Source organism: Canis lupus, chromosome 20 (genome assembly GCF_048164855.1).
Source record: "Canis lupus baileyi chromosome 20, mCanLup2.hap1, whole genome shotgun sequence".
In the NCBI taxonomy this organism is placed as follows: domain Eukaryota; kingdom Metazoa; phylum Chordata; class Mammalia; order Carnivora; family Canidae; genus Canis; species Canis lupus.
The window spans coordinates 17,125,229-17,147,945 of NC_132857.1; the positions used below are offsets into that span (position 1 = coordinate 17,125,229).

Sequence of the window (22,717 nt, forward strand, 5' to 3'; positions counted from 1 at the left end):
CAGATAAACTAATTAATGTTATAATAGAGAAATCAACTCCCAAAATAGAGACTAAGCTCAATTGTATATAAAAGTCTAATTAGAGCCAATCACTGAGCTGGGCTGATGCACAGGAAAAAGAGTGAGCAATGTCTTAGGCCAAGACTGGTTACATACTTCATATGCTACACACGTCAGTTATTCTTTTTATTAACAATAGTAGTAGTACTAGTATTACAGATACATCTATTTTAGATATATTCTTGAAAACAATGTTAACTACTTGAACATAAAAGGGGGAAACCTAAAAATGCACTTAATGAATTCTAAAGAAAGTATTTCCAATTTTGTGTGTTGAAACATATATAAAATACTGTGCTTTTGCTTCTTGTATCTTTCTCGGGGACACTTGTAGACAATCCTGAAAGGAAACTTAAGTATAGAGGAGAATGTTGAGATAGAGTGGTATTCCAAAATTACTTTAATCATCCAAGTCAGTTAGAATCAGGAAATTCTAAATTAAGGTTGATATGTGTATGTCACTAGGCATATCCTCAGGCTAGAGGCTTATTTCCTTTTTAAAGTTCTGTCTCATGTTTTCTCAAGAGATAGGACATTTAACTCATCCAATAAAAGTGGAAACAAGGTATTAACTTTCCAAAGAGTTCAGTTAAAGACTGATAATCTTCACAATGTTATCTCTGGTGCTGTATTATCCGATATGTGTATTTACAAAACACGTCTTAGAAGAATGGCCAGGACAGTTATATTTTATTTTATTTTTTGAGAGTTCCATTTTAAAAGAAAGTTTGTCAAATGCTTTTGCAATAAATAAAATCAAACACATGTGAACTCTAGATTTAAGACAAAATCTCAATTTGGTTATAGCATAATTTTTTTAAAGATTTTTTTTTATCCATTCATGAGAGAGAGAGATAGAGAGAGAGGGAGAGACACAGGCAGAGGGAGAAGCAGGCTCCATGCAGGGAGCCTGACATGGGACTCGATTCCAGGTCTCCAGGATCACGCCCTGGGCTAAAGGCAACCCTAAACCTCTGAGCCACCCGGGTTGCCCTGCTTATAGCATAAATTAAAGACATCTGAGACTGTCCTTTAAATCAAAGCATCAAACCTTGCTAGAATACTATTAGAACACTTCAGTCAGAAGTATAAAATTAATTGTGCATTCTTTAAGTATTTTTTAAGATGCTGGTTTTCTTTTGCTTCCAAATTTTATCCTTTCTATGTTAAAATAATATATGTAAACAAATATTTTTATTAATCTGACAGAAACCTAGTAAAAAACTCTTATGACTTCTACATTATTAAGCTGTGATACTATAAAAAAGGAACATACAGTTTATAGAATGGTAACAACACATACTGTGTAACTATTATAAATAAGAATTTAACTGAAAAAACAATTTTTTAATCCTCTATAGTTAAATCATAATTCTGCGCCTGTTTATGAAAACCGAACACAGTAAATAAATATAATATAAATCTGAGGACATTTTAAATAAATTTTTAAGTATATAAAATAAAGTACGTACCATCATCTGCATCGGTAACATTAAACACAAGAACAGTAGATCCTAGAGGTAGATTCTCCATTAAAGATGTGCTATACGAATTTAAGCTGAAAATAGGTGGGTTATCATTTACATCTAGCACATTAAAATAAACCCTAATGGTTGTAAATTGTCCTCCACCATCTTCAGCTCGAACAGTGAGGATATAATATTGCTGTGCTTCATAATCTAATACTCGAGTCAAGTTAAAGACTCCAGTAACTGGATTCAGGAAAAATATGCCATCTTCATCATCTTCATTCACAATATATGTAATTTCTCCATTCACACCAGAGTCATCATCTGTAGCTAAAATAGCTGCTACCAAAGAACCTATCAAAAAATAAATTAATAGTCTAAAATTAATGGGATAAAGGTATTACTAAGAGACTATGTAAAGACACCAACAAATTTTATTTGTACAGTAAAATATATTAACTAGAGTCACTATGAAAATACGGTGAATACGACATTCTGCAGATTTCTACATTAACACTGATACCAACCTTCCCAAATATTAACAAAATATATAGCATATTAAACACTCAGTAAATTTTATGTTGCAATGTAAAAGTTCTGGAGAAATAATACTACTTCTGACACTATTTTTCTGCCTGGCACTACCAATTTATGAACATATTGGTGATCACAGTGAACATATATTCGGCCCACTGCTAGTATCAGGAAGTAGGGGTTCCATGCAAAAATGCAGACTTATGCTCAGGGGATATCACCTGATAGCTCATATGGTCATTGCTATAATTAAGGCAGAAATAAATGTGATGATAATTTCATGAAGGACATGCACAACTTATGTTGGGGACTGAAATGAAAACTGCAGTGAGAAGTAGTCTATAAATATTTAATTTCTTTGTCAAATGAGTTTCTGTAACATATGTCTTATTACGCAAAATCATTCCAAATGTAATTCGGAATAAAATTTAAATCTTAGATAAGAATTTCCAATAATGGAAATGAAGCACACACACACCAGAAATATGGATATTTAGTACTCAAACTCAACAATCACAACATAATATGTTCAGAGAGGCAAGCTGACAATTCAGGATTGAGATTCTACTAACACTTATTGAGTACATGCTCATTCCCAAGCCCCATGTCAGCACACTATGACATATTCTCTAAATTAATCTTTACCCTAATTCTAACAGGAATTATTGTTTCCATTTTACAGAAGGTAAAATTGAAGCTAAGAGGAATGAATTACTTTCCCTGGGCCACACAGGTTCTAAGTGTCAGAGCTAGTATATTCACAGATTTTCATGTGCTTTTCTTTTTGTTTTGTATACATAACACTATAATCATATATACATTTTTATAATATCTATTTATTTTAAATCTTTGTAACCAATTAAAATATGTTAAAAATAAAGGTGCAGTCCTGTCTTGCAAATGCCTTTCTGAAGTACACTAATTCAGAATGGATGCAGAGGTAGCAAAGTACAATATATTATGTGACCAGTTTTTTCAGAAGTCGGCATTTAGAGATCACATTAACACATAAAGTGTTTAAATGGGCTGTAAAATATCACAGAGTATAAATTGGAAAAACAAAGTATCAAAACTGTTGTTGCCAGAAAAATGAACTCATCACAAATACTTATCAGAAACAGAAATACTTAAAGTGTAATCAGTAATCAGATGAATTGCTAACCTCATTTGTTCTCAAAAGTAGCAATTTGTTTGGGAATTGTATGAAAGATGGTTGATTAACAGACAAAACTATCAAGCACATATATTTTTATACCTAGCAGCATATGGTAAAAACTAGTCACTAATTAAAAGCAGTCAAAAACACACAGTCCATAATTGTAGTCAAAGTGATCTTTGCAAAATATACTTAAGGTGTGTTCCACCTACCTGGGGTTGTATCTTCTGGGATGTCAAAAGAGTACACAGGCCTGGAGAACTTGGGTGTGTGGTCATTCACATCACTGACAGTGATATTAATTCTCATATCTGAGGATTGAAGACCATCATCTGCCCGAACCAGCAAAGAATATTTGGAACGGCGTTCCCTGTCCAACCGTTTGGTTGCTATCAGATCTCCAGATTCAGGGTCAATGCGGAAACTGTCATCAGCTCCACTAATGATGGTGTATGTGACCAGAGCATTTGCCCCCTGAGAAAAGACCCATAATTGAATAGAACAGTACGAGTATTCCTTATGTTGAGTATATCTGACAAGGTGAGGCTTTTGGCTTTACTTTATAAGTATTAAAAGATTTCAAGAGATAACCAAAGTAGTACATTACAGTCTTTCATCACTCATCCATTAAATAAGGTAGAAAATCGCAGCTGTCAGTATTAGCTATATATTTTTTTAAATTCATAAAATATACACATAGAAAGGAGTCAAGTTGTCGCTATCGAAAATGCAAATGACACTGACTACTATTAACGACATAGCCAGAAGATTTGCCATGGGCTGGCTCAGTGCCAGGCACTGTGACAACACTATGCATGTATCATCTCACTTCAAGTCACAACTCCGTGAGGTGCCATTTCACCAATGAAGATGCTGGGTTCTGAGATGCTAGTTAACTCACACATTGTCACACTGCAAGTGTTAGTGTGGATTTCAAACCCACATCCTCCTAACTTTGAGCTCATGGTCTTTCTGATTCAGCATGAGAAGGTAATTAAATGAGGCAACTGCTAAATGGAGAAGGCTTCCAATAAGCACCATAAGAACCAAGAAGAGAAATTGTTTTGAGTTGATTTCTTTAGGGAAGATAATAAAGGAGGGTATGTATGGAACTGAATTGGGGTTTGTAGTTTTGTTTTTTTTTTTGTTGTTTTGTTTTGTTTTTTTAAGCAAAGACTGAGGAAACATTTGAGTTTAAACAGAAGTACAGAGGAAAAGAGAATTATATGTTTGGTTTACTCACTGTTAAACAGTCTGTTAGAGTGGAGAGTTTAAATGATTAGTAGAAGAAGGTCAAACTAAAATGTTAGGTTATTGGTATATTTTTGAGAATCTCAACTGCAACACAAACCGCCTTGAATTTTATGTCCAAGAAAACACTAATCTTGTTTTAACTGGAAGCAATCCTTCAAGGCTCTCAATAACGTACGAGTAACTAGAATGGGGAGAGCCCAAAGAAAGGAGAGAGTGAGTAGGGTTTGGTCCCAAGAGGCTAGGGCTTCATTTCCTCCAGGTGAACCTTTCTACAATCTGTATTCTTTGTAGGTTCCAAGTCCATGATCTATAAAATGAAACCAGGGATTTCTTCTGTTCTCTTAGATCTTTGAGCTCTGGCCCTCAAAACATTGAAGTCTAAAATAGAAAGTTGACAGAGCACACAGAAAGGTTGAGAAAAAACAGAAAAAGTCCAAAAAAAAAAAAATTAAGAAGAATTAAAAGTAAAGAACCCATCTGGATTAGATGACGGGGAATGCTAACCTCATAATATTTTGATATACATTATATATATTTCATTTTAAAATATATTTGATAAGATAGTATTTCAAAATAAATTGCATATCAAATATAAACTTGATAGTCCAATGTTGAAACTGCAAGCAATTTGATTTAGATATTTTTTTATTATTTATTTATTCATGAGGGACACAGAGAGAGAAGCAAAGACATAGGCTGAGGGAAAAGCAGGCTCCCTGTGGGGAGCCCGATGTGGAACTGGATCTTGGGCTGGGATCCCGGGATCATGCCCTGAGCCAAAGCAGACGCTCAACCGCTGAGCCACCCAGGCGTCCCTAGGTATTTCTTAATTATGTATAGTATAATTAAAATATTGAGTTAAATATTATACACTGCACTGGTTGAGATCTGATGCTTTTGGGGTTGAATCTCTGCTCTGCCACTTGTTAATTGTGTGTCTTTGGGCCTCATACTTAGCCTTTATGAGCTGATGTTTCTTTATCTGGATGATCAGGGCAATGACATTAGGGCTGTTGTGAAGATTAAATGAGTTCATACATGTAAAAAACCTAGAATGATCCTTCAGAAAGTGTATTACAACAATGGCTGATATTTTTATTCTTGTTTTTATGTAATGGTTTAAGTGCATTTGATGACAGATGTCTGTAGATGAATAAATCAAAATACAACTGAGTTGCTATATATCACAGGGAAAATATGTTTTCTGATTTCCTATTATATGTAATTGTTGCATTTGACACTGAGGTATAATTAGTGTTGAGTCACTGACTTCAAAAAATTACTTTTTGATTTAAATATGCTTACATAAAATAAATATGCTTTTTACCATTATTAACCTCTAAGAGATTTATCAAAATATCCAGGCTAAGAACTCTCAAGAAAGAGATTGGGAAGAACATAAAGGTAGGATAGGTAGGACTATATAAGGCTGGTATGCCAGGATATTATGGCACCCATGATTTCCACACATCTTTTCCTTCAGAGATTATTTTATCCTTCATAATCAAACACATAAGGGTATGATTTCAGTCGAGGGCAAAAATACTTTTGTCAAAATATATGTTTAGTGGCATTTGCTCTATTTTTGTACTGCATTCTCCAAGCCAATCTTAAAATTTAGTAAAATGAATGCCTCAAAGCGCCTTTTAATTTAGTAATGGAATAGCTGAGTTTAACACAATACCACATGTATCTTGTATATTCAGGTGTACATGGAGTAGCTAACATATTTATTGTAATGATATGGTTTAACAAAAACATTCAATAAGAATTTTAGACTTCTAATCTGACCACATTCTGTAATATTTATTCTGTTTCACTAAGAGTTCCATTATTCTAGTAAAGCAATCCAGGTATGAAAACAGCTACATTCAATTCTGACCTATTAAAATGGCAAGTATTTGGAAATTAGGGGAAAGCAAAGAAACAAAAACATATAAAGCTGTTACACACACAGTTTGAAATTTAGAGATGTCCTGTCTACAAAATAACTGTCATAATTAATTCTCCTAAAGTTATGATAATTCTTTTGAACAGAAGCAAAGGCATCAAGTTATGTTGATAAAACAATCTTTTTATATTTAAAATCAGCTGATGCAGTGAATTAATAGTTCTAGTGAATGTCTGAAAATGTCTGGCCAAGAGTAATGATTTAATTAGGTCTTTTGAAAAGTCTATTTATTCAATATCCAAAATATGCAGTATCAGCAATACCACAAGAAACAACTATCATATTACAGCTGCAGTGCGGTGGAAATAATGCTGGTTAAAAATATTCTACTCTCCTGAGGAACCACAGAGACAAAAGTACGTGGAAGGAATTCTAAAAGTAAATAGCTATAAATTGCAAATGCATTTTATAACCTTAAGTAGTATTTTCAAAAACAAGTATGGCACCATGAAACAAAGCTTGAGTATCCTGGCCCATTACAAGCATAATAATTCTGTTTAGAAAAGGAAACAAGAGACTGACAAAGTCATGTGCTTCTGAAAGATGTATATCTTGATCCAACATATGTTTCAAATGATATTTAAATTAAGTTCAACGTGTACATGTTGCTTCCTAAAACTGATTCCTTTACCCTGGCATTATTCTCCAGGGCCATACTAGAGTTTCTCTAAAATACTAACACTTTTAAATTTGATTTAGTAATTAAGGAAAAGTGTATAAATAATAAAGAATGTAGCAATACATAGTTTGCTAATGATGCACATATTTATTAGTGTTTCAAAAATTCTATTAATTTTTTAAAACCAGTCCGCTGGGTAGTTGTTAGTTGTTGGACAGTTTAATGCTGACTACAAAGTTAAAAAAAACAAAAACAAAAAACAAAAAAAACCCAACAACAACAACAACAAAAAAACCAAACCTCTTACATTCAATATTGAGTCTTATTCAAACTAGATGAAGAAAGAAAACATTCATGACTTGGTAAGACAGAAAACATTCAAATTCAACTAAAAGCGGCACCTGGGAGGCTCAGTCCATTAAGTATCTGACTCTTGATTTCAGCTCAGGTCATGATCTTAAGGTCGTAAGATCAAGTCCCACATTGGCTCTGGCCTGGGCTTGGAGCCTGCTTGAGGTTCTCCCTCTCCCTCTCCTTTTGCCCCTCCCCCATCTCTCTCTAAAATTAAAAAAAATCAACTAAAGTAAAAAGCTGAGGATAAAGTAGAAAATAGGATGAAGTTTTATCTAATAGCATTAATATTAATTTATTGCAAACTACTCAAAAAATGAAACAGCCAATGATTCTGAATGCCATAGAGAGCCAAGGTGTCCATGCTGTTTGTCATAGAGACAAAGAAATGTTGCTTCTTCATGGCATGAATTGAAAAGCTACAAAAATTTCAAGATAAAATATATTTGAGAAGGAAAGCAACCTCAGTAGCTTCATCTTTAAATAAATAATAGTTCAGAAGCAATTTTATGAAATTTTTAAGTTGTAGATAAACTTATTTCCTCTTTCCCATCCCATCCTGCCTACACGCCCCCTCCTTCAATAGATCTGATTACAAAGTATTTGGTGATTTTTACGTTTATACTCTGCCCAAATTGTCAGCATCACTACATCTCTCTGAATTTCATACAACCCTCCCTTCATTTCCCTGACCTTTTTCCTCTGTACTACCTTTCACTTTCTTGCCCCTTTAATTCCACACTTTGTCTCCCCTTAACGCATATCTTGCATGTCCTAGATATCACCATCTTACATTTCACTACAAGACCCAGTGTTCATCACAGCAAGTGTCTGCCTTAATCTCTATCATCTATTTCACCCATTCTACTCACTCCCTTCCCTCTGGTAACCACCAGTTTGTTCTCTATAGTTAAGAGTTGTTTCTTGGTTTTCCTTTCTCTTTCTTTCATCTATGATCATTTGTTTTGTTTCTTAAATTCTACATATGAGTAAAAAAAATCCTGTGGTACTTGTATTTCTCTGAATGACTATTTTGCTTAGTATAATAATACTCTCTAGCTCTATCCATGTCATTGCAAATGGCGAGACTTCATTATTTTTTATGGCTGATATGTTATATCATAATATAAATAATATATTATTATAATATATTATATATATTTATATATAATAAATATATATAATATATAATTTATATTATAATATAAATAATTATATTATTATATTATATTATATATATTATATTATATTATATTATATTATATTATAGTGTGTATACACACACACACACACACCACATACCACATCTTTTTTATCCATTCATTAGTTGATGGATATTTGGGCTCTTTTCATGATTTGGCTATTTTTGATAATGGTGCTGTAAACATTGTGGTGCATGTATCACTTCAAAATAGTATTTTTGTATTCTTTTAGTAAATAACTAAAAGTACAAATGCTGGATCATAGGTTAACTAATTTTCTAAATGAGAGTTAATCAATGTTTGTGACTTGAGCTATCCAAATATACATTATCAATGATGAGCTTTAAGAAAACAAAGTATTTCCTAAGTAATAACTGATATCTCCTATCAATAATAATAAAAGTAGTCACATAACCTTTAATAACAGCTAGAATTTGGAAAAAAAAAACTAAATTGTTAAAAAAAAAGATAGCAGGCCCAAAACAGAGTCCCTTATGCTAAGCTCCATGTCAACAAACCAAGATAATACATAATCTAATTGCAGTTTGAAATCTGGGAATGTAACTTTTAACCAGTCAACATAGAAATTCTTGGTCAGCACTAGGTAGGTAATCCAGCCAAGAGGCCCTTTCTGTTCTCCTTAGGAAGGTGACCTGGCCTAAAAAAATGCATTTTGTTAATAATTCCATTTTTTCTTACCCTTTCAGCTTTAGAAACCTTTTCTTTTCTACAAATTGACAGTGCTCCTTTCTATTGCTAGATGGAATGCTACCTGATTTATGAATTTTTTTTAAAGATTTTATTTATTTATTCATGATAGTCACACAGAGAGAGAGAGAAAGAGGCAGAGACACAGGCAGAGGGAGAAGCAGGCTCCATGCACCGGGAGCCCGACGTGGGACTCGATCCCGGGTCTCCAGGATCGCGCCCTGGGCCAAAGGCAGGCGCTAAACCGCTGCACCACCCAGGGATCCCCATGAATTGTTGAATAAAGCCAATTTGTAAATGTACTCAGTTGAATTTGTGTTGTCTAACAGATTTGGTGGCAGTGAAAAGACTGAAAAAAACTTCCAATGTTTTCAGGGATAAAAAACACAAGTGCAGGACCCTGGGAACTCCTTTGAGTTCACTGTCTTTCTCACTATTTCTGACAACTGTGGGTAAGTTACCTCGGTTTTGAGCACTGTTCTCTTTGTGTTGAGCTCCCAACCTAACTGGCTTTCCACCCCCAGGCTTAGTGGAGTCAGCTTGAGCTAGGCAGATGCTGCTATCCAAAACCTCAGTCCCTGGCCCTTGGTTTAGTCTACAATCCCCCAGTAGTCTGGAATCCCTTTCTCTACTTACAGTCTGCAGTGCCCACCTACTGGAGTTGGCTGGTTTAGTCCTTCCCCAGGTCCAGTCAACAGTTCCCGTTTTCTGGAGTCTGTTGCTTTAATCTGCACTGGGAAATGCTCATGATGCACACAGCCTTCTCTTGGCCAATCTGCAATAACATCTGGTTGCTGTTGACATGTTAAGAGGTACATGTTTGTCTTGTTTTGTGTAGATAAATACTATTGCTAACAGGGATCTCAGAGGCTAAAAAGCTGCAAAAATTGGTGGGCATTGGCCAAGCACTTAAAAACTATTTGTTTAATGCTTACACCTAAATCAAAGACTCCTGTATTAGAATAAGTTGGTCATGTAATGAGTGATAATGACACTAGGTCACCTGCAAATCTCAAGCAAATTTCCATGTAATGAGGTATCCTGTGAAACACTGCACAATCACCAAGCCAGAGGCACAATCCTTTTAAATATTTTGGCTCTGAGAGACCCAAAGGCTTAGCTTTAAAAAAGTAATTATAATAAAAATGAGATGCTTAAAATCTAAAGAATTTCTGCTACCTTCCTACACACTTGGTTATTTTATGTCTAAGAATTATGGTCCAGAAAGAAATAAATATTTACAAAAATAGCAAAACTTTCCTAAGTTTATTTTGTGTCCTGAGAATTTGGCTTGGTATCTGTCCTATTGGGGTCGCCAAAATATGGCTGGGCAGATAAGTGAGTCACACCCAATTAGCAACTTTATATGCTGTACAGAAAATGTGGGTTAAACCCCATTTGCAGCTAGGGTCCTACAAAACGCTGCCAGCCCTCAGAGTAATTATAACCTAGAATTACAGTGGCCATTATGAGGAACGTTCCAATTAGGTAAGATCATTTAAGAAGTGCATTTAATGGCAGCCCTGGTTGCTTAGTGGTTTAGCGCCGCCGTCAGCCCGGGGTATAATCCTGGAGACCCAGGATCAAGTCCCACATTGGGCTCCCTGCATGGAGCCTGTTTCTCCCTCTGCTTGTGTCTCTGCCTTTCTCTCTCTCTCTCTGTCTCTCTCTCTCTCTCTCTCTCTCTCTCTGTCTCTCATGAATAAATAAATAAAATCTTAAAAAAAAGAAGTGCATTTAAAAGCAAGGACTCCCAAATCAAAGAAACAGAATGGAATACCTATTTTAACTGGCATACAAAAACCTCTGAAAGTCTTCAAAATTTCAAAATTGCTTCATTAAAAGATTTGTTGCAAAAGCTAATGAAAAATTCAAGGTATAAAAGGTACCTAAAAAGAAACAAACAAGAAAACACAAGCCTGATGTAAAAGTCTTACTGCTTCCCTCTATCCTCTATTTGAGTACTCATTCTAGTAATCCTGTGTCTGAAATTCCCTTTATATGACCATAAGCACAAAGTCTGCCAAGTTAATGACCTTACAGATACCACATGTCTACTCTTGTAAGGAGGGCCCTAATGGAGATCTCCCAAAGTTGATGGGACTCTGAGGGATTTTCTGGTAAACTCCTGTTATTCTCTTAAACAGCCAATGGAAAACTAAAATTACAAATAATGAAAAACCTAGCCAAATTCTGGTAAATACCAGAGCTACAGATAGGATCCTGGAAAAGCTGGTGGAAGCCAGCTAAGAATGAGAATTCTTGCCAGAGTCAGCTGTCCCAGATCTCTGTCTGTAGTGCCCAGTAGAATGAGGAAAACAAAATATCTCATGCATCCTCTTGGGGGACACCTCTTCAGTCCAAGGAGTTATTCAGTACTGCCAGAAATATTTACTGTTTGTCCCAGCTAAAAACTACAAAGTAGCTCTGCGGTCAGAAATTGGCCAAATTGCAGAGCCTAAAAGAATTTTTTTTAGGCCTTCTCCCCTAAGCCAAAATAAAACTATGAATCCAGAAGGAAAGAAAAACCTTTTAAAGCCCTTGTAAAAGGATTTATGGGTGAATCAACCTATGATGTCATTTAAGTTGCAACCCAAATCTTTGAGAAATTGAGAGCAACTGTCCTTATCTTACACAAATCTTTGCAAAACTAAAAATCCAGCCCTAGAGGCAGTTGAAAGTTCACCTACTCTTTTTCACCAATCCCAAAGCATCTCCTATTTATCTTAAAAAGCTTATAACTTGCATTCTTCACTGTGCCTTTGAGATGTAAACGTTAATATATGACCTTTGGGCATGTAATTCCTATCAGAAATAAAAGAGGGAGAAGGTAATTTAGAATTTGAACTAATGGGAAATCTTAAGTTTATAGAAGCTATAATCTCTCTCTCTTTTTAAACATTTTATACACTTTATTTATTTATTTATTTATTTATTTATTTACTTTATTTATTTTAGAGAGTGAGCCAAAGGGAATGAAGAGAGAGGGGGAAAGAATCTCAAGCAGATTCCACACTGAGCATGGAGACTGACATAGGGCTCAATCTTATGACCCTGAGGTCATGACCTGAGCCCAAACCAAAAGTTGGCTGCTAAACCAACTGAGGCTCCCAGGAGCCCCAATGTCTTTCTTTCTGTATGTTTATGTGATAAATATATATATATATATATATTTATGTGACATATATGTGTATATATATACCTCAGATGATATTATTAAAATTAATATGTGAAAGAGCTATATTTAATTGGCTTAAACAAATATGAGCTTATATAAATTTAATATTCATATAAATTCTCAAAAATATAATGTAAACTAATTCAAATACTTTTTGGATTCATGTAATCTGGGGAAATGTTCAATATTAAAACTAATTCAAGTTTGTTGGTTTAAATAAAATATATGTATCTTTAGATTTTTCAACATTTAATATAATGCAATCATACACCTTTTATTTTACCTGGAATTATATTCAAATAAGTTTACATTATCTTTGTTAAAAAATTTGTCAGCAATAAAAATAATTTGTCATGATGAGTTTTTGTAAGTAAGCTAAATGTAATTGTTAATAACAAGTAAATAAAGTAGATATAAGAGGTTTTACCTAAAACCTTTTGGGTAAACTTGTTAGTTTCCCCAAATCTTTTTGGTAACCTGAAACAAAGTTTTGCTAGATTAAGTTAAGTGATGAGTCAAGTTGTATCTGTTGTACCTGTTGAAAATCCAGATCATTTCCAAATAACATAAAATACTGAAACATTAGTTATTGAACATAAGCTTACCCACTTTTATCTTTCTTTTACAGAGAAACTAAAGATATTTTGGTCCATTAGTAAACATGCTTTATGCCATGCTGAAAGATTTTCTATGAGAAAGTACATTTCTAGAAATTATAAAAAATATTTAGAAGTCGGCCACAGAATGCTAATATAGAAGACAGTTCATACTTATTTTTTAGTTTTTGTCAGAAATCAAAGGCTTTTAAGAGTTAAAATTCTAATATATGTAACCAAAATTACTAAAAGTAACATGGGAAAGGAATTTTATGTGTGATCAGCCCTGGTTAAGATGAGAATGAATTTAATTATGCAAATGATTTCTAGTATCAAAAGTAAGCTGGTGCAAAATTAGAATTTGGTTTTCTGTCTGTTATGAGGACAAAATTTTCATGGTCTATTGGTCTGTTCTTGTTGGAGATTACAAAAGTATTTCCTTCCTTACCTTTCAAAGTAATATACCTAAAAATCAAGGATTCTATGTTTCTTCAAAATACTTTCCTATGTTGTTGTATCAAATCTTTGATTACTAAAACCTAGAACTCTGAATATTAAAAGAATTAAGTTTTACTAGAACCACAAAGTCTTCTATATTTGCCTATGGAGTCTTTAATTGTCACTTTGGCTAAATAGATAACTGAATATTGTTTCATAATGACCTATGGTCTTGAAGCCTTTTGATATTTTTTGACAACTTCCTAAAAATCAAAATTTAAATGAAGTTTTTTGACCTTGATAAAACTTTGATATTTTCAAGAGGTTCTCTAAAACATTGAAAAAGATTTGGTCTCTCTCCTTATAAAAATATATTAAAGTATTAAAAGTAAAAAGATATTAAAGTATTAAAAGTAATTAAGTTTATTTGATATGTTAAATTATATGGTAAGCATTGTCAAATAAGAAATAATACTAAGGCATTTTGTGTTGTATAAGTTTTAATTGTTCCAGAAATAATGTAAAATTCCTAGAAATCTGGTATGTCTTGGCACAATGTTTTCAGTCATAATTCCAATTATCTTAAAATAATATGCAACATTTTACAAACAATTCCTTGTGAATTGTAGTGAACTCTCATCAAATTTTAATCCTGGCCATTTTTAAGTCTTTTGTCATTTATAGACATTGTTGTTTCATTCTGATACTTTGGCAAGAGTGCTTCATGTTCAAGAAGACTCATGGAAAATACTCCAAAATACAGGTTTCTGGTAACCTTAAAGCAAAACAAAACAAAACAAACCGAATGGGGTAAGAATTTCTAGAGCTAATGAAAAAACTGGATTCAAGTAGAACAAGTATGAATTACATACGACTCAGTAACTAAGGAGGATCATTAGAATTCTTTATGACTTTTGTTTAAAATATTGTTGGTATTTAATGCTTTGTTTTACCAGATGTAAGAAACTCTTTTTCTTTTCTTTTCTACTTTTATTTTCCTTTTTGCTATGACCTATAGCTGATTGATAAAGTTTACCTTTGTAAACAAAGATAAAGCATTTGCTTTTTCTTCCTACCTGATCCCTCCAGAATTCAAAAACTATTTTTATGGCAATATAGTTTCATGGCAATATAGTTATTTATTTGCATAAATTCAATGAGGATCCATTCTCTTCTAATAGGACACAACTGGAAATAAAAAACTTCTTTTTCCTACAGCTTGGCAGAGCTCCTTCGTATTGATAGATAAGTTGCTGCTTGGTTCATGAATCATTGAAATAAAGCCAATTTAATTTTACTTAGTTGAGCTTCTGTTATTTAACACTTTATAAAATTGAGAAGATACTAAACTTAAAAAATCAAATCTTTTTTAATAGAAAACTACAATTATCTACATATCTATGCTTTATTTTACTTTTCCTTAGATTTTGTCAAGATTTTTTTTTTTTAGATTTTGTCAAGATTTAGAAATAAGTCATTACATTTCTGTATTAGCTGTTAAAATTCATCTGTTTTTTATTTATTTACCTTTAAAAGTTAAGGAAATAAATTCATGAAGACCTTACTCATAGATTAAAAGTTTTCAGATACTTCTGAAATTAAACTAAGGCCAAAAAGGGACACGTAGGTGGCTCAGTGGTTGAGCATCTATCTGCCTTCGGCTCAGGTCCAAATCCCGGGATCCCGGATCAAGTCCCAAATTGGGCTTCCTGTGGGGAGCCTACTTCTCCCTCTGCCTGTGTCTCTGCCTCTCTTTCTCTTTCTGTGTCTCTCATGAATAAATAAATAAAATCTTTTTAAAATTAAAACAAAATTAAAAAGAAAAAAATTAAATCCTCTGATCTGTTGTTGGGCTTAGCTTAAGGTAAAAGGAGATACTGGTGTCAGAGAAGGTTATCTTTCTTTTCACAGTTCCATAACATTAATTAAGTCCTTTACCTAGCAAGAAGGAGAGAATAGGCAATGGTCATTTTTCACAGGAAAATATAAATTACAAATATATAAATTGTTATGTCATTTAGAGCATGGTGATTATAGAAGATAGTAATATTGGGATGCCTGGGTGGCTTAGCAGTTGAGCTTCTGCCATTGGCTCAGGGCATGATCCTGCAATTCTGGGATCAAGTCCCACATTGGGTTCCCTGCATGGAGCCTGCTTCTCCCTCTGCCTGTGTCTCTGCCTCTCTCTCTTTCTCTGTGTGTGTGTGTCTCTCATGAATAAATAAATAAAGAAGACAGACAGTAATCTAAATTGCACCCCATAATTTTACATTCACCACTAGACAAGAAATTTTTGTTTCTTTTTTTTAAGATTTATGTATTTATTTTAGAGAGAGAATGAGAGAGTGTGCATGCAAGCAGGGGGAGGAGCAGAGGGCAAGGGAGAGAGAATCTCAAGCAGACTTTGCACTGAGGATGGATCCTGATGTGGGGCTTGATCTCACAACACTGAGATCATGATCTTGGCCAAAACCAAGTCAGACACTTAACTGACCGAGCCACTCAGGTGCCCCTAGAAATTTCTGTTTTTTAACAGATTTGATCATTAGCTTTCCTAGATAAGTTCCTTAAAATGTATAAAGGCTATTATTAAATTATTTATTTTGTTTTACAGATATGTGAGAATTAAATGAAAAACTAGAAGATAGACTTAAGATGTTTTAATTTTAAATAATCTGCTTTTTCCAAATACAAATATAAAATCAATCTTTAGCTGCTATGATAGCAAATTAGAATGATAAAGGCATAAAAATTATGGTTATGTTTGTAGATTTTTTTATTTGAAAATTTAAAATAATTTGACTAAGAAATTTAAAATGCAACCAGCAATTCTGAATTGCTGATCAAAGGAATATTACCTCTTGATACTTCTATCTTAGCCTTCTTATATCACATTTCAACAATTAACATTCTTATGAAAAGAGCACACAATGCTTAACCTTAACTATTGGGTACTAAAAGTGGTCAACATATAGTAGAAATTTGATAGATCACTGGAATATCAGGTTTCAAAACAAACGCAGGCTATGAATTACCTCATCAGCATCCATCGCTGTCAGTTGCATAATCTTAGACCCATCGCCAATGTTCTCCTCCACAGTAAGATCCAGCATGTCTGTTGGAAATACTGGTGGATTGTCATTGATATCCTGAAGTGTTATTTCAACCTACAAGGAGAGAAAGAAACAACACATGAATGTCCCACATGCCTGCAAGATTAAAGGTTAAAACGTATACCAAGAGCCCACTAGCTAGCTAGGCCTCTCAAAAATAATCAGAACCTTTATATATAGCATCCAAATAATAGAAAATATCCTAGAGAAAGCTGGTTATTTATATTTTTTATAAAGATTTCTCTTATAAAAATCATTTTACTTGTTGATAGTAACTGATTTTAAAGGGTTGCTTGGAGTTTATACAAGAAAAGGCCCACTGATCAACTGTTGATTTAATCCCCAGATTTGTGCACCACTGAAGAACTGCCCAGACTTACGACCATCTGCCATTCAACCATTAAATGTTGCCCGACACACAAATGAGGTGGTGTAGAATTTCTTCCTGAAATGCTTACATATTAGCAATGTCTGGGAGAAACAAAGAAGTTCACTTCTTGTTTTAAGAAACTCTCTGAATTTTCCCCTTTAAAATCAACTCCCAACCCACGGGGGGAAAATACATGCATCTTCTTCTGTTCCTATTTCCCCTCCTATCAGCACTTCTTAATGCGACTAAAGCTAAACAATCATTCCTTTCAAATGTAGTATTTATATATTCCAAATATTAACAGCTTTGTTTGAGAGATCCTAGTCGGAGTTAAATTTGTTTGTTTCTCTGCCTAATAAAAAATGTTTAGAAGGAAGGATTTGTGAAGTCTAAATAATAACTTCAAACCATGTGTTTTCTCTTTTGAGCTAGGTGCTAAAAGCTGAATATCTGATAAGAAAAGGGAAGACAGCTGCTAATAAAACTGCAAGTTTCCCCAGTTGGGTCACAAAATTAAGTCATGGAGAAAAATCCAGCCAGCCATTTAGCTACGATATAACAAAGACATTTTTCTCATGGGATAAAATGTCATATTTTATAGTTAAACTGCAAAAACTCCATCAGATCTAAGACCAGTGCAGACGAATCTGAGGAAAAAAGAAGAGAGCAAAAGAATTCTGATTTCATCTTTTGCCCGGAGGAGGTAGAGATGGGGTTGGGGGAGAAGCAGGAGATAGAACTGTCATTATTCTCCTACATGGAATGAGTGGGAAATTTAGCAGAGCTACACTAATAGATTAACAAATTATAAAAAGAAAAACCCAGAAAACAATATATAAAATTAAGTACTAAATAATTATTATACCTCTAGTTCCACCTTCTAATAATAGGACAGGCTTCATCACAGCAAATGGCTCAGATTAGTCTAGACAGGCAGTCTCAGCAGTTGGAAATGTGCCACTTCTAGTTTGGGCTCACGTCATTCTCTGTACCACTTCCTTTAAGAAAAGGTCCATAGTATCTACAAATGCAGCCAATATCTAACTTCCTTGCATGGTTGTAAATAGCATGGATTATTTCAAATCAGAAAAACTGAAATTCAGGTCTGACTCCCCAAATTATTAGCCAGGTAATCCTGAGTACTTCATTTATCTTAGCCTTAGTCTCCTCATCCTAAAATTGAGATTAATATTTCGTGTCTTAGAGAATTTTATGAAGACCAGACTTTGATGATGCCAACAAAATGCTTAGCCTAGAGGGAAGTGTTTGATAAAAGATTAATCTTGGTTTTGAAGTTGTGAGCACAGATCTAGGAGTTTCTGAGAGCCATGGATTTTGAGAAAATGATTTAATAAATCAGAATTCCAAGTCCTACAACCCAACATCAAAAATACAATTTATTGTTCATCTCTGGAACATATTGAATATATATGAAGTTTTCTTGTAGAAAGAGCTTTGAATTACATACATACACATATATGTATCTCAAAAGTCTGAAACATATGGATTTAAGAATCAATGACTTGATGGTCTTCCAAAAATATAATAATGTTCTTTGGAAATTAACAATTATATTTACATTTTATGTGTGGATTTTCATATATGTGTGCATAATCCTTAAAATACAGTAGAAAGATAAAGAATAAGAAATAACTGATGGAAATACCTCAACTCACCTCTAACTTTTTAGCTTAATAATTTTTTTTTTTTAATTCTAAATGGTCTTCCATCTATAATTTTATGACTTGGTCTCATTGGAAACCAACACACCAACCTTGTGTATGCTTTTGTGTGTGTGTGTGTGTGTGTGTGTGTGTGTGTGACAGAGAGAAACATATTTTGTAAGTGTATTTGTGAGAAAATGTGCATATATGAGTGTGTGTGTCTAAGTGTATATGTGTGTGTGTGTTTAAGGAAGACCACTAAATTGAGAGTAAGGATAATCCATATTGACACCAATTAAATATGACATCAAAGATGGATCAGGAAAGAGTACCACACACTAGAAACATACTGGATATTCCAGAAAGGTACCTCATTATAAATGGTGAGTGCATGAATTGAACAAGCCCCTTTCTATATTTTCATAGTTATAACACAATAATTAATATATATGTCCTAGACATAGTTTTAAGTTATATGTGTGTGCACATACATATATATATATGTATATATATATATATATACACATACACACATTTTTAAAAGTCTTCAAAAGAACACTATGAAGGAAAATACTATTATCTTCCTATTAGAGAAACTAGTTAACAAAGGTAAGCAGATTAAGTAATTGCCCAATGACACAGAGCTAGTAAGTAAGTTTTCTCTAGTGCTATGCAAACCTTTCTCTCTCATGTGTAGGTGTGTATGTTTAATAAACACAATGAATCATATTTGAAGAGTATGTCACAACTATATGTGCATATTATTTCTGTCTGGAACCTGAATCACTTACATATGAACTAACTAGCCAAATAATCGTGAGTCAGCCAATAAATCTCTCTGTATCAGAATTTAAGAAAAAATAAAGACTGTTCTACTGATCCCCAGATACAGCTCTAGAAGTCTTTGATCATGTATGCTCTATGAGGTTTTGGCCAACTCCATCATTTCAGGTAGAAAGAGCTTTTCTATTTTACTATGAGGAATAAATTTAGCTTAATACTAATAATTCAAAACTAAACATTTTTGAATGTCTCTATAGTCAACTAATTATAAAAACAGATACAGAATATTTTATCATTGTATCTGGTATATGTAAGGGTTATTATTATTATTTTGGATACCACACATCATTCATTTAACAAGTCAGCCTATTATTTTTCCTAAAATCAGTGTCAGCTTACCAATTAAAAAGTTAAGAACCTAATATTCCTTTCTTGGAGGCAGAAATCTGGATTTTTCTCTTAATTGTCCAGTATCTCTTTTCTATTCCACAATCCCTCAGATATCCCTAAAAAGTCTTTAGCATGGCTTTTCTCAGTTCTCCCAATAGCCTGGGCTAATAATTATGCAGAAAATGAGATATGAACTCCTTAGCATGGGTAGGTGTCATCCTGCAATCCCTTCACTTCTCCTGATCCCCTGTGCCATGTTTCTACCTACCAAGAATTTCAGGAATATGGACCTTGTTTGCAATGTCATCACTGATTCTAGTATTTATTTATTCAATATTTTAGAATCTATCACATAACAGGCGTATGTTAGTCACTAAAAATACAGAAGAAAATAAGGTCACATCTCTCGCAATAAAGAAGTGGAGTTTGATAACAGAAATATACACCAATAAAAACATTTACAGTTATCTCTCGGAAAACGCACTGTCGAAATTTTGTTTCAAAAAAATTTATTTCTAACACTACGGATAATTTTTTGAACTGCCTTACATCCTGCCCTTGGCAGTTACCATCCTCCTGATGACTCCAGACCCTAACATGTGCTTGGCTCACTCTTGAATATACCACTAACCTAAAAGCCATTATGAGCCTTCTTCGGAATAAGATTTGATATGATTTGCTTTGAAATGTTATTATATAATCACAGAAATCAAACATTAAAAGTTTAGAGAAGACATTTGAAAATAAGAATTAAGATTTTCTAATTTTAAAGACTTCTTTCTTTCTGTACAAACTAGATCACTTTAATAACCCAGACAAGGCTATTAGCAATTTATTTGAAATTCCAAGATTTTAAAATAGTCTACAATATTGTTCCTAAGGTAAAAAAAAAAAATGTATATGTTGAAAAATACATTCCATTCTCTAAAAAGACAAAGCAAAAATTACTGCACAAGTAAGCTTTTAGTGGCAGTTGTGCCAATTCAATGTTTTATGTGTATCTTCACAGTTGTTTATACCTGAAATCAGTAAAATAATTGCATTTAAATATTCATTATGCAAAAATAAAGTAAAATAAAATCACATTTTGAACTCAAAAACTTCCCTTCCCATGTGACTATATTTAAAATAAAAACAAAACAGAAACTGCCAACAGCTTCCATAACTTAAGTCCAAGGGGCATTTTCAAGGTATCTATTCTGAAAGTTTGTGAAAATTTACCCTTAAAGATTAAAGAAACATTACTTGCATATTTTATGCCTGCCTATCAAATGTTGACCTTTGTTTATGCTTAGATAGTTGGCTTTTCAGAAACATATGTAGTTTCACCTGCTACAATTACAAGGGCAGTTGGTAACTTTGTGGTTGACTTATTCATAACAAAACATCAGCTGCAGCTAATGGTCAAGCCATAGGTATTGTCCACTGCCACCACCTCTGTGACCATTGAAAGACCTTCAGAAATAATCACTTTCTTGGCTGAGACACCTGATCCCTAGGCAGTGAAACCCTGGTAAATGAATGATTATATTTAGAAACAAAAACATGACTGAGATTAAGGGATCTAATAACCAATCAATTTAAAAACAGGCTATCTTTTGATAGTTTGATAATGGTAATAGTTAAATTTAAAAAAATGACTTTAAGTATTGTCACCAAACTTCTTTATGCTGAAGGGAAGTGTCCTTGATATTCAACCCACTGAATAAACAGATATCTATTTATTTATTTATTTTTAATTTTTTAAAGATTTTATGTATTTATTCATGAGAGACACAGAGACAGAGAGAGAAAGGCAGAGAGAGAGAAAGACAGGCAGAGGGAGAAGCAGGCTCCATGCAGGGAGCCCGATGTGGGACTCGATTTCGGGTCTCTAGGATCAGGCCCTGGGCCGAAAGCAGCGCTAAACCGCTGAGCCATGTGGGCTGTCCTTAAACAGATATTTAAAAACAGAAAATCTTACTATGTAAATAGTTGTTTTGAAATGAGTACAAAACTTTCCTCTTAATTTTGTTTATTTCCTATAATATGCAGTCTATCATTTTATTCTGTAGTGCATCAAGAATGACATTATATCTTGGTAATTTATTTTTAATTTTAAGTGAATAAATCAACTATATTTTAAGTGAATTTTAAGTGTTTTTAAGTGAATAAATCAGGTATATATTAATAAATAAAACTGCATAATCAGTAAATATTAATTAGCAATATCAATTATCAAATTATTACATACATGTAGCTATAACTATAAAATATGGCATTTCACTGATTTAAACTGATATACAAAGATAATATGTTAAGACTAAGGAATTGACTAAAATATCAAGGTCCATTATAAACTGATTCCCCAGTTAATAAATCAATAATTTCATAGTGGTCACTATATCAACCATAATTAAAAATACATTCTTAGATTCATAACCGCTCTGTAAGCTAAATAAAGTGATTCTTAGTGAATAAGGGTGAACGTATATCTAAAACACATTTTTTAGTTCAAAATCTTCCTACAAACTACATAAAATGGTTCTTAATAAATAAGAATGAAAGACAATCTATTTTTTTTCCTTTTGGGAAATTGTATAGTTTATAGTACCCTAAAAGTTCAGAAATCTATTTATTTGCAAGTCGATATAATAATATTTTAGGAGTATTAAATATCATCAAGTCCCTCTCCTCTATTTTACAGAGAATCAAAAGTAAGACAAGAAATGTCAAGTGATTTATCTAGGAAAAACAATGGTCAGCCTCCTAAATCAAGCCCAGTGATTTTTTTCCAGAGACCTGTGTGTGGAAATAGCCAGAACCAGAGTGAAAGCTGAATATATCTTAGACCAAAACCTCTAATCTGTGCATGAAGACAATGAACTTTCAAACAAAATAT

The 22,717-nt window shown here is 33.3% G+C and overlaps 1 protein-coding gene across 1 annotated transcript in view; it reads right to left on the reverse strand.

The window, feature by feature from the left end:
- The window catches only part of FAT4 (FAT atypical cadherin 4), a 173,704-nt gene that overhangs the window by 80,525 nt on the left and 70,462 nt on the right, over nt 1-22,717 (reverse strand). The window contains exons 2-4 of the mRNA XM_072788481.1: nt 16,552-16,683; nt 3,432-3,693; nt 1,533-1,883 (exon numbers count right to left, since the gene is read on the reverse strand). Coding sequence (XP_072644582.1) covers nt 1,533-1,883; nt 3,432-3,693; nt 16,552-16,683 — 745 coding nt within the window. The remainder of the gene's footprint in view (nt 1-1,532; nt 1,884-3,431; nt 3,694-16,551; nt 16,684-22,717) is intronic.